Raw genomic sequence first — 12,717 nt, forward strand, 5'->3', positions numbered from 1 at the left:
CTTTCCCTGAGCAGCTGCAGCTATCCTCATGCTTGGAAGCCTGCAAGATGCTGCCCCTATGGGTCCCCCTTCCTGCCAATGACATGGGAAAAGGACAGACAGCATCCTGGCACACAAAGGGTCTCACAGTACTGTGGAAGGAGGGAGGGAGGAGAGAGGAGAGGGAGGGAAGGGAGGAGAGGCCCAGCCAGTCCTGAGCATGGGAAGCTCTGCCACTCGAGCTCTCTCCCAGAGCCCCAGGTGGGGCAGGCCATGGCAGGCCCTCCGGATGCAGTGTCCAGAGGCAACGCCGGGCCTGCTGTCACTGGTAGCTGAATATGTGCTATCCTGCTCCCAGGCTGGGAATGGAGCCCAACATGGAGAAGGTACCTACATTGTCCTCCTCCATGAGACAGCTGGGGAGAGCTGTGTGTGCAGAACTGCCACTTGCCTTGTGGTGATCTTGGCCCTGGCTCACAGTCCCACTGAAAATGGCAGGGATGGGCTTGTGAAGTGAGGGCCATGGCTCTCAGGAGCAAGGTTCTGCCTCTTGCTGACAAGTGAGAGGTGGCTAGGCTGGGGCCTCTTCACCTATCCTGCCTCAATCAGGACTGATGATGGACGATGGAAAACAGCAATGGTGTGAGTAAAGACATGACTCCTGAAGAGACTGAGGGGCGGTGACAGACACCTACCTGCCAGGGCCTTGACCCTAGCTGTAGTCCCCACCCCTCCCCAGCTGTGTCCCCCTGGTGACCCACATGCTACCTTCACAGCACCTCCTGCAGGCAGGTGGCCCACGTTATCGAGGGATCCCACCTTTGCCTGGGCCTTCTCTTTGAAGTTCAACTTCTGACTTTCAATCTTGACATCTCCTCCACCTGGAACCAAAAAGGAATTGGTCACTAAGGGTGGCAGAAACACCCCTGTAGGCAAAGCCAGGAGCCTGGAACAGTAATCTGAACTTGGCCAAGGACTGGCTATGTGCCCAATCTAGAACTGGGGAAAATGTGACCTGCTTCCTGGTGGCTCTAAGGACGAATGAAGAGACACAGTGAACATGCTTATCAAAAAAGGGCTAGTGCTATCAAAGTGAGGCTGAGACAATCTCTCCAGCCAGCCAGTAGGGGAACCCCCACATAGAAGGAAAGCCATCCTTCCCACCAGCCCAGGCCAGAGCCTGCACAGCTGCTGAGCAGGCGTGGGCAGATCTGGGGTGCAGAGCACAGCCTCCAGGGCGAACCCTCTACGTGAACCTAGGTGAACGACTGCATCTAATTCTCTTGGCAGTGTGACAACACCCTCTAGCTAACCAGGCCACATAGTGTTGTGTTTCTCAGGCACAGCCAGCCTCCCTGAATTCTCATAAATGCCCTGTCAAGGTCACAACTCTTGTTTCACAGCTACTAAAACTGATGCTGGAGAAGAGAGTGACTAGCCCAAAGTCACCACCAAGGTAGTGACTGACAGGCACAGGATGTGAATATCATTTGTCCGAGCTCTTTAACAGAATCACACTGTAGTGAAATGAAGGAGAGTGGCCTTAGGACTGTGAGTTGAGAAAGGGCAGACATGAACCAAGGCAGCCCTCAGGCTGGGGTGGAGAGGGAAGGTGACCTGTACCCAAAGGTAAGGTTCAGAGTTCACTGGCCAGAGCATGGCCACGAGATCAAGGCAAGGGTGCAGGGTAGACTGCCCTCACTGGGCGCCCAGCACCCCACCCCCTGGCCCAGCAGCTTGGCTTCCCTCTGAGCCCTTCTCTATTCTTCCATCTCCTCTCAGCTCCCACCACAAACCTCAACACCTGGCTTATGGCTGAATTCTGCAGGTGTCCCACACACTCAGCCCTGGCAAAAACGACACCTCAAATTACTTAGTGTCATTAGGGAAGGAGGTATCTCACAAGAGTGGAGTTTCCAGATTAAAAATAAAAAGGATAGTTAAAGACCAAACTGTTTTGATCTTTTAAAATGGAACACATTCTAAAATGTATCCTACTCGTTACCAAGACAAGAAGGGAGTTTTCTTTGCCTTCACCTAATTGGCTTGTGGTGGCTGACCTTCTGAGACACCAAATCTGCCAGACAGTGTGCCTACTGCTGCAGTGAGACTTCTCTACCCCCAAATCTGTTGCAGACCTGGAAAGCAGGACACACGAGGCTGTCAGGGCGATAGCCAAGGCAAGAGCCCAAGCTCTGCTCTGAGGTCTCTGTGGGGACACTGGACCAACTGTGTTGCTGAAAGGAAAGTGCATGGCTTCAGTTGCAAGACTCATGTCCTCGTGCCCAGCAGCATTACTGAATGCCACTCATTCTCCTGCCAGGGCTAGTGGCTGATGCTTTTCTGCTTGGGAACATCCTTTGCTCCTGAATCTGCCAGGTAAGTCCCGACCACCACTCTTTACAGAGCTCCTTCAGTATTAGCTCCTGGAATGTTTATCTGGGAGGCTGACCCAGGTTCTCAGCCTACAGTGAATCTCTCCCTTAGGTCCAGGTCAACAGTGCCATGTGCACAGCAGGTGCTCAAGAGAATGCCTGTGCAAACAGCAGCCTTTACAAACTGTTCCTCCTCGAACTGAGGGGCCAGCACCTAACTCCTCCTCCCTGACAGGGACTGAGGACTGTACTGTGTCCTGGGTGGGAAGTGGCTCCCTGAGTATTGATGGCGGGATAAAGGCACAGGGACGAAACCCTCCCCAGTCAGAGGGCTGCCCAGCTGGCCTGTGACAGGAATATCAGGTTCTGGGAGTCCCGGGGGGCAAGGGAGGTGCCACTCACCTGGCTTGTGCTTGATGTTAGCCTTGGATCCACACTTGGAGGAGACCTTAGAGATGTCCACTTTCTTGTTCTGAATCTGAACCTGAGAAGGAGAACAGGAAGAAATTACTGCCTCACAGAGAAGGTATATTGTCAGGGCCAAACCCATGCTACCTTTGTAATCTTCTCCATGTTCAAATTTTTTCTCTCTCTCTGTAAGCCCCTATATCCTAGTCAGTTCAAGGTCAGGATCACCTCCCAAAGTGCTTAAAAGAGCCCTTGATCCACCTGGCTCTGCTCTTTACTTCTGACCCCACCTCCAGCCAGGCCAAACCACTGCATCCTACCCATGTGCAGGCCTCCCATCCAGACCTGTCCTATACCCTCCAGACAGTTATCCCATTTTTCCTGGTCCAAAAACCAACATCAAGGCTCTCCTGAAATGTCCCTTTTGTTCTGCCTCAAAATCTTACACATCAAGTCCTTTCACAGAGAAGCCTGTAGTAACATTCTGACTTATCTCCTGCCAGTTCTTTTCAGTGCATTTTCCCTGTCCAATGTTTCACTACTGTAAACATGGCAGCAATGAGTATCTTTGTGACTATAAAATTCATTGCAGCTCTGATGACTCCCTCAGGCAAGATACCCAGAAGTTCAATTACCTGGTCAAAGATTCATAGCTTTAAGGTTCTTAATGCCAAACTGCTTTCCAGAAATGCAACAATAATTGATACCTCCACTTTCTGTGTTTCTGTCTCACCATATCCTTCCAGCACTGGATATTCTTATTAAAGAAAAAAACTTGCTAATTTTCTTTTTTTCTGGCTGGCTGGTAAGAGGATCCCAATCTTTGACTTTGGTGTTATAACACCTTGCTCTAACCAACTGAGCAACTGGCAAGCCCTAAACCTTGTTACTTTGTAATAGAAAAATGCTTCACTCTGGTCGCTTTGGTTGTTATTAAGGCTAACTCTTCACGTGCTTATGAATGTGTGACACGCACCCTCCCCTTCCCCCGAGTATGCTCTCTTTCCAGCATCCAGTGGAAAAGCACTGTTGGGCACAATGGTATGTCTCCCCCTAAGTCCTGTCCCTTGCAGCCTGCAGCTCTACATCTGCAGTGACTACGCCCCTTCTGCTTTTTTGCTCCCTACAGGCCTCCCCATAGGGCCTTTTGTTTAGCTGACATTCTTTCATAATCAAAAGGATGAACTGCCTTTCAAGATTATTTATCCAAAATGAATCACGGTACACATATGCCTTGGAGTTTGAGACTCTCTACTTGGTCCTGCTTTTAAATTAGCCAACAGATTTTCATCAATGTCTGTCCTGTAGGAGCCTGGAAAAACAACTGGATACCAGGACTGATGGCATGTCTTTAAATCAAGAAACATTATCTATAGACAGGAGTGCTCTCTGGGTTCCCGGATGGGTACCTCAGGGTTCCTGTGAGTGGCCCAGCTCTGCTTTGGTACTGTGGAAGTCGGGCTTTCCAACACAATCAACTCCTTCATGCAGTGGCCCCTGTGAACAGGTGTCACAGCGTTCTAGTGGGGTTTAACCACAATCTGTTAAACAGCTAGCCCCACTCTTGGGCCTTGTCTTCCTTCCTTCAGTATCAGGAAATGTGGTCTCCGCTCTACCATATTACAAGAGGACAGATATGGTGTCTTCTGTATTTTCATATTTCCACTCACAGCCCAAGGACAGGAACATTTAACTACCCACAATCGTCAGCTCACCTGGGTCACTCTCACTCCTGCTTCGAAAGCTATGCTCATGCTGTTTCCTAACCTAGCAAGTCCATTACATTCTCCTCTCTTCAAGGCACAGCTCAAAGCCTGCCTCTCCAAAGCCTTGGAAGGCTCTAGCTTCAGTCCATCTCTTCCTCCCATCATCTCTTGAAGGGTACCATCATGAACTGTACAGTAATTGCTTCATGTGTCCAATAATCACTTACAGAGTAGCTACTATTGTGAAAACACACAGCCTCTACTCTGTCTCACCTTTCTAAAAGGCTACAGTTTTCCCTGGACAGGCATAATTTTTTTGTTTTCTCTTCAATCTATAGATTATTCCACAGATATTTATAGGTATCTCCAACATGGAAGAAGTTTATGATACATTACAGAGGCCTCCTAAACATGAGGATAGTTCAAAAAGTTTGTGGAAGGGCTGGCCCGTGGCTCACTTGGGAGAGTGTGGTGCTGACAACACCAAGGCCATGGGTTTAGATCCCTATATAGGGATGGCTGGTTAGCTCACTTGGGAGAGCGTGGTGCTGACAACACCAAGTCAAGGGTTAAGATCCCCTTACCGGTCACTTTTATTAAAAAAAAAAAAAAAAGGTTGGGGAAAAATAGGATTAAAAGATAATACAAATCTTTCCATGAACTTTTCTTTTTCCCATGAACTTTCTGAAGTACCCTCTTATGTATTGATGGGAAGGAGAACTCACCAGTTACAGAGTTGGTGGTCAAACCACTGTAAATGCTTTATCTGGGGTTAGAACAAGGTATTTGGTTTATAATTTGTCAGTGGAAGAAATGGCCAATTCAAGAAGAGAGAGCCATAAAGGCCTCATCCATAATCACCCCCACCGCCCCCGTTCTTGTTGCTCATAGGGAGAACAGAGGAAAGTGTACTTTTCCTAGTCAAATATCTGGCAGTTACTTAAACCACCCACCATGTGTCCTGAAGTAATGGTGACAAGCTCATCTTGCACCATCCGTGAGCAGTTAACAGAAGGTGACAGTGTTCCACACTTGAAGCCTCCATTTCTTTACCTTTTGCCTAGTTCTCAGTTAAAGAGTTGAAGAGGGGACGTTTCGCTTTACAGATGTACTGCAGCTAATGAATGGACAAGGAATGCTAGAACGAGAGGCTAACCGTGGTGCACCTCTACTGAACTCACCTGTCTAGGTATTTGCCTTGGGTTGAATGTACCCCCAAAATGTAATCCCCAGGGTAACTGTTGAGGGTGGGAGATCCTATTACGCTAATTGAAAGGTAGGGCCTTGAAGACATGATTAGATTGTAAGACCATACTGTAGTGAATGGATTAAAGATGGTGGTCAGGGGCATGGATCTTAGGGCTTTAAAAAAAAGAGTGAATGAGGAGGTTACTCTCTCTGCTCTGCTATTTCACAGTGTGATACCCTGCTATCGCTGTCACTGTTGCAAAAAATTTTATTTTCATTCTAAATTACCCAGTTCCAGGTATTTTGTTATAAGCAACAGAAACGGACTAATACAGTATTCATTTGCCAAGACCACAAAAAGAGAGACAACCAGAAGAATGAGATACGAATATGCCTCCTGATAGAAAAAAAACGCACTACCTACTAAAATCTTGCCAAAACGTGGGAGGAAAATTCAACCTGAATCAATTTAAAGAAAATTAAGGGACAAAGGAATATATTAAATGAAACCATACGGTTTATAATCAGTACAATTCAGATTCCAGGACAAACAATTCAGTTTACTCATCAAAGAAAATTACTGGAAAAAAAAAGACGGAGGGGAGACCTGTAGAGTAAAAGGAACAAGATTAAAAGAATAGATTCTATATTATATATACATATAATTATTACCATTATTAGTATGCAATATTAATACACATGAATAGAGGTATCAATCTATGTATATATAATATATATAAAATATATATTTTTAAAGAGTCCTTATCTCTGTTTTGTTTTTTGGCATCTGGCCGGTTTGGGGATCCAAACCCGTGACCTTGGTGTTCCCAGCACCATGCTCTCCCAAGTGAGCTAACTGGCCAGCCTACTCCTTATCTTTTAAACTTATATACTAAAACATTTTCAGATGAATGATATACCTAGCACTGACTTCAAAATAATTGGGGTGCAAGGGTTTGGATCCCAGTACTGGCCAGCTGTTGAACAAAACAATTAGGGTGGGCATATATAGATAAACCAAGATTGGCCATGTAGACAGTAAATGAAGCTGGGTAAATGGTACATCAAGTTAATTTTACTATTTTTTTTTACTTATGTAAGTTTGAAAATTTTCACAACAAAAAGTTTTAGAAAGCTTATGTGAGCCCCACTCATTTAACGAGGCCCACTACCTCTAAGATAGAGCTCTCCCTCCCGAGGCTAGTATGTGGAGGACTCTACAATCTGCTTCCAGACAATTTCCCCCACTTTTCTTTCTTCCCTTGGTCACCTGCCTCCACTCTAGGGAATCATGTGCTGCTTCTCTAGCCTAGGGTGTGTGCCCACTTCATAGGCTGGCCCAAACATCCCCTTCTCAGTGAAACCTGCCAGGCAGAAACGTGCCCGTCTCTGCATGGTCCTCTTCTTGGCACACAACCAACCATGGCATCTAGTGCACCTTGCTCTGCTAGTGTGTTTATACAGGCTGCCCCAGTGGTCTGTGAGGACCTGCAAGCCTTTTGCACATACCAAAATATGCTGTTGAAAGGAGCTACCAACAGGTCCCATTACACATATTTACACAAAATCTTTACATTACATTACACAAAATCTTAACTGGGACATGGCACAGAAGAAGCTGCTACATTGACAAATTAACACATCACTCCTTTCTCTTCCCTGATGTCCTTCTGGCCCTCGTATGTGTATGTGGGGGGCATTTTTGGAGCACTACCTGGGATCCTGCGCCAAGCCTCTCATCCTAATGGTTAATGGCAGAATTTCTAAATGTGGGTATGCGTGTGTATGTGTTTGTGGGTGGGGGATGGGTGTGTAATGTTCTGTCTGTATAGCGGGCCCACAATTTTTAAACTGCATGTTTACTGTGGTGTCCTTTGGAGGGGCTGATGGAGGGTATGGAAGGAAGTAAAGCACCTTAGTCCAGGCTGTGGCCAGCTGCTGTTTACCCTCATCTTCCCACCTAGAAACTGCTCACAAGTGGTTTCCTAGTGCTCTCTGTTTAAGGAAGCCTCCTAAAATCAAAATGCTTTTACAAAAGTACATTCATCCTAAAAGAAAATCTCATTTGAAGTCATGTATAGGCAGTGTGGAAAGATCATAGTAGATGATGGGTAAATGACTATTTTCAAAAGACACACACATACACACACCCCAATTCCCTCGGAATTCCCGTACACCTTCTGTTTTCATCCAGGCCAAAGATGTGACAGGAAAAGCTAGGATTAGTGCCCATGGGACCTCCCAGGCTGAATCTTTATCACCTCTATCACACCACCTCAAAAGTTTCATGCACTTCAGCTAATCCCATGCCAGGTTGGTAATGTTTGGCCAACTACCAAGCTGGTCAAGCACACTCTGAGTACAAAGGCTGCTGTTTCTGCCCAGGCCAGGAAGAGCCCCCAGTGAGGAGATGACTATGAAGGAGCAGAAAGGGGGAAGGAACACTCTCCAGCTGCCTTCCTCACAACAGAACTGCTGGGGTGAGAGCTGTTTGTAGGCCATGGGCAGAACGGCACAACCATCTTAGGAGCAGGGGAACAGAGTCTGAAAATGAAAAGGGTAAGCGGAGCAGGACTTAGTCCAGCTCAGGTCAGTATGGAGAAGGAACGAAATGAACGCAGGAGAAACTGAGATAGGATGGGCTCTCTCCCTCAGGTTGGAAGAGAGGCAGTGAGCGCAAGGGCTGTGGGTGACAACTCCCCAACATGCCCCTGGCACAACTCTGTAGATTCCCAACTTCCTGGGCTCTATCACAGGGACAAGTGGAAAACACACTGGGTGTTCTTTACATACTAAGTGACAATCATATTTTGCCCTGTCTCCCCACAGACTGAACCTCCCTGTGAGCTGGAATCACCTATGTCTTCAACACAGATTGTAGAGCTGGCACAGAGCAGCAGAATGATAAAAGAAGGATGTTAGGATGGAAGAGGGAAAGGAACAAAAATAAACGGAGGGAAAGAGGACTAAAAAAGGAAGAAGGAATTAGAAAAGAAGAAAATAGGGAAAAGAGAATAGAAAGGGAAAAGGGAGAAGAAGGTAGGGAGAAAAAAGGAGAAAAAATAGAAAGGAAAAAAAGAGAGTAGGAGAGTAACAAAGATAAAAGAAAAAGCAGAAAAAAAGAAAAATATTGATTATAATGATTCCCTCATTTTATAATGACAAAGATTTGAGGATGGACTTTGGAAAGATGGGGCCATCTGTCTCAGGGTAGAGACTTGCACAGTGCACATGGGCATGCAGACAGACATGTGCATCCCAGGAACGGATACAAGATGGGCAACAGGCCTCCTGCTGACCGCTGCCCACAGTCCAGGTCTCTTGACATAGCTGCAGGAAAACCCAAAACCTCTCACCGCATGGATGAAAAGATACCAGGTGGGTGTCAGAAGGGTGCTGTTTAGGGGCTCACCAGAAACACACACAGTTTATACACATTTGAGCACTGAGGTTTGCCCTCACTTCACTAGTCTGCTACTTAGAGAAAGCCCCAGCCCAGGGCACTGTGGTCCTGTCTGCAGGGGCAGGTAGCCCTCTACCCAGTGCACCCCACAGTGGGCTATGCCTCAGATGCCCACTGGCCAGAGCTTATACTTACATTACCACCTCCAGGGACATGCTTAATATTGTCCTTGGAACCACACTTGGACTGAATATGGCTGTAGCTCACTTTTTTGGAGACTATCTGGACCTGGAGTGTTAGAGAACAGAAAAAACAACACAAAGGGAGAGGGCTGGTTAGAACCGACACAGGGCAGGCAGTGAGTCCACACGTGATCGCAATGACCAACAAAGAGTGCTGTTAAACCTCCGCCCCCTCCTTTGGCAGAACAGGTGTGGAAAAGCACAGGAAAAGGAATTTGAAAGAAAAAGAAGGGGAGGGGAAACATGAACAAACACAACGACAGAAGTAGATGTTGCAAAAGCGCCACATGGCTGTCACCACACTTCCTTGGGGGCTGGGCTGTAGTTCACGAGGCCCAGACTGTAGCAGGCTCGTTGCCCACCCAGGCATGGCTCCACCTTCTTGTCCTGCTCACTCCCCAAGAGCTGGGCATAGTGTCCTTGGCTCCTCTTTGTAAGGTTCCTGATCATCTGGACCTGTCCTCACCCAAGGAGGGCAATTCCCTTAAATCTGGAGCCTGGAATTGCTGCAAGCCAGACCCACACTTAGAAGCAAAGGCTGCTCTGAGAAGCACTGGGCAGCTGGCTAACAACAGAGATCTGATACTAACAGGAAGGAAGGGACATTGCTCATAAACAAATGTAAATAGACACAGAATCTTGGACACAAGGGGGAGCACAGGCTGCAGCCTCAACAGCTTCCATACTTAGCCCATTTGTCTCAAGGGCTCAAAAAGCACAGTACAAGAAAGGTTTAGGACTAGACTTATTATTATTATTTTTTTTAAAGATGACCAGTAAGGGGATCTTAACCCTTGACTTGGTGTTGTCAGCACCACGCTCTCCGAAGTGAGCTAACTGGCCATCCCCTATATAGGGATCCAAACCTGTGGCCTTGGTGTTATCAGCACCACACTCTCCCAAGTGAGCCACGGGCCGGCCCGAGGACTAGACTTATTTTTGATTTGAGGGTAAAACATCTTTTTGCATCCGCCTTATCCTGCACCCTATGAGTTTCATGTGCAAAGAGAACAGGCCCTATGCAGGGCTACAGTGAAACTCTATCCTGGAGACACATTCACATCGTACTGTAGATGAATGGCTTCCCTCTGGAATTCTGCAACACTAAGGTTTGGAACAAAGAATTCTTTTTGGACCTTCTCAAGAAGGAATAGTTGCTAGCTAGCTTTCTTCCTTCATTACAGAGCCAAAGGCTCTTTGCAAATGATGCAGTCCCCAGACTAAAGAACTCTACAGAGTACAGAAATTCACCCTGACAAATTCAAATCCATACACCTCATTGTACCTTGTCATTTCTTGCCTTTTCCACAACTTGAATGATGAATAATTGTTTAGCAAACTACTTCTTAATGAGCCCTGTCTGAATGCAGAGACCAACGGGACCTCTAGTAGTCACCCAGAAGCCACAGTGCTGTCGCCTTCACCTCCCCTACTGTATGAGGTCCTCGGGTTGACACTTCCCATCCTGGTCCCTAACAGCTGCAGCTCAGGCTTCTCTGGCAGCCCTTGGCCAGAGAGGCCCACCTACCTGCCACAGCTAAAGAAGAAAGGTGTCCCACAGCAGGTAGGAGGGCCCAGTTCCAGGGGAGGCAAAGGGAAAGAACCTAGAGCTTAGGTGGACCTCTGCCCTCCAGCTGATGTTACATTCCCTCTAAGTGGGTTCCACGGGGAACGAGCATCTTAACTTTCATTTAAGAGGTGACCTCTTATAGGTGACAAATGATGCTATCTCCATACCCATGCTGCATTAGGTGAGGGACCTTCTAGCTCCAGTTAAAGCACAGGGGCTCCAGGGTTCCAAGTGCTAGAAGATTACCACTGCCAGGTCTTACTGAGGAAGAAGCTGGGTGCACCGTGTGTCTGTGTGCATACCAGGTGTGTTTCAGATCAAGTGAAGGAAGTCACAAAGTTTTTAGATATGTTTTATCCAGCTGAATAAATAGTCCCCAAAGAGCTAATGGGCTCCCAACTCTGTCATCAAATACAGAGAAGGGAACATGGGAGAGAAGTAGAAACTAGTTAAGGACAGGAAAAAAGTACAATAGAAGGGAAAGTGACTGGAAGAAATATCTTCTCATCTTTTACCTTCCAGAGATAAGTCTAAATAAAACTCACTTTCCCAGCAGGCGGTTTCTGTGCACTCGCAATTGGGCCGGCTGTTTTAGTGACTGCATTAGGTTCAGGCTTTCGAGCTGAAGCAGCTGCCTCTGTTTTTTTCTCTACTTTGGCCTGGATAGAGATAGAGGGAGGGCAAGTTTCAAACCAAGAGAGTAAGAACCCAAATGTCAAGAAGGGAAGGCTGTAGGGGACTCGAATCCAGGCCAGGCCACCAGGCAGAAGCAGGTTACCCTTGCTCGTACGAAAAAACACACATCTCCCAGGGTTGACCAAGCCAGAGATCCCCAAGTAGAGGACCACTGGGAGAACAGCTGCAGACTCAAGATACGGGGAAGAGATTAAGTTCCCTTTTACAGGAAAAGGTACAAAGAAAGGCTAATAGGGCCAAACTAGTGATTCTCTTCTGAGAGGATGTTGGGATTATCATTTTCAAATCACAGTGCCCTCCTGCTCAAATGTTCTGATATGCCCCAAGCAAGGTGCCATGGTCACAGAGAACCACTATTGGTGATGGGAAGTATCATACTCTTCAGTTATGCTGGAACAGAAAATAAGTCAATCACTAGAGCAAGTTACTCAATTCCCCTCCAAGATCTCCTGCAGCTTTTGCACCATGAAAGCATAAGAAGAGCAAAGAGAGGTGGGGATGGGCCACCAGCAGCACAGCCCCACAGGCTTGCCTGGGTACGTGAGGGCTACCATCCCTCACCAAAGGCAACGTTAAGCCCTCATCCCAGATGGATCTCAGTTTGCCACCAGTGTCTTCCAACTGTACAAGGATTCTGTCTCATTTTTGTCCCTCCTCAATGTTTTAACAGCTTTGGACTGAAGCAATATAAGTATCCTACTCTGGGCGGTGGTTGTGGTGGTTTAGTGCTGTAGGAGGTAAGATGGCTTATCTCCTATAAATGAGGCAGGAGATAAGCTGGTTAGTACTCCTGGGACTGAAACATTCTCAGATGGACTTTTGCCACCACCTCTTTCACACACTGAGTCCCTATGGTTGCTAAGAGTTAACAAATAATTCTCGGACTCACACAACCAGAAATCCTTAAAGTGAAGCGCTGCTGTGGCCTGACGTGCCTTTGTCTGTCACTATATCTAATGCAGTCCTGTTGAGAAAAAAGCCAGAGGCTTGCAGCACAACTCATCCAGGCCATAAGAGAACACAGACACCCCACTCAGGTCATGGGTTGTGGAACTAAGAGGGGTTCCACCTTCTGCCTATCCCAACACTCATGATGTAGAGTAAGAATGATGAAAAGCTGGGTTCATGTCCAGTATCTTTCATCCTCTCA

At 47.0% G+C, this 12,717-nt stretch overlaps 1 protein-coding gene across 19 annotated transcripts in view; it reads right to left on the minus strand.

Annotated features, from left to right (window-relative positions):
• Nucleotides 1-12,717, minus strand: part of MAP4 (microtubule associated protein 4) — a 191,962-nt gene that overhangs the window by 3,889 nt on the left and 175,356 nt on the right. For 9 of the 19 annotated variants that reach the window (XM_063114728.1, XM_063114735.1, XM_063114719.1 and 6 more), the window contains 4 exons: nucleotides 11,417-11,530; nucleotides 9,255-9,347; nucleotides 2,757-2,838; nucleotides 748-860 (listed from right to left, as the gene is read on the minus strand). In XM_063114728.1, the coding sequence (XP_062970798.1) occupies nucleotides 748-860; nucleotides 2,757-2,838; nucleotides 9,255-9,347; nucleotides 11,417-11,530 (402 nt within the window). The remainder of the gene's footprint in view (nucleotides 1-747; nucleotides 861-2,756; nucleotides 2,839-9,254; nucleotides 9,348-11,416; nucleotides 11,531-12,717) is intronic. The other 10 variants (XM_063114731.1, XM_063114723.1, XM_063114721.1 and 7 more) reach the window with 3 other exon arrangements.

The sequence above is a fragment of the Cynocephalus volans genome, chromosome 11, assembly GCF_027409185.1.
Source record: "Cynocephalus volans isolate mCynVol1 chromosome 11, mCynVol1.pri, whole genome shotgun sequence".
Classification (NCBI taxonomy): Eukaryota; Metazoa; Chordata; class Mammalia; order Dermoptera; family Cynocephalidae; genus Cynocephalus; species Cynocephalus volans.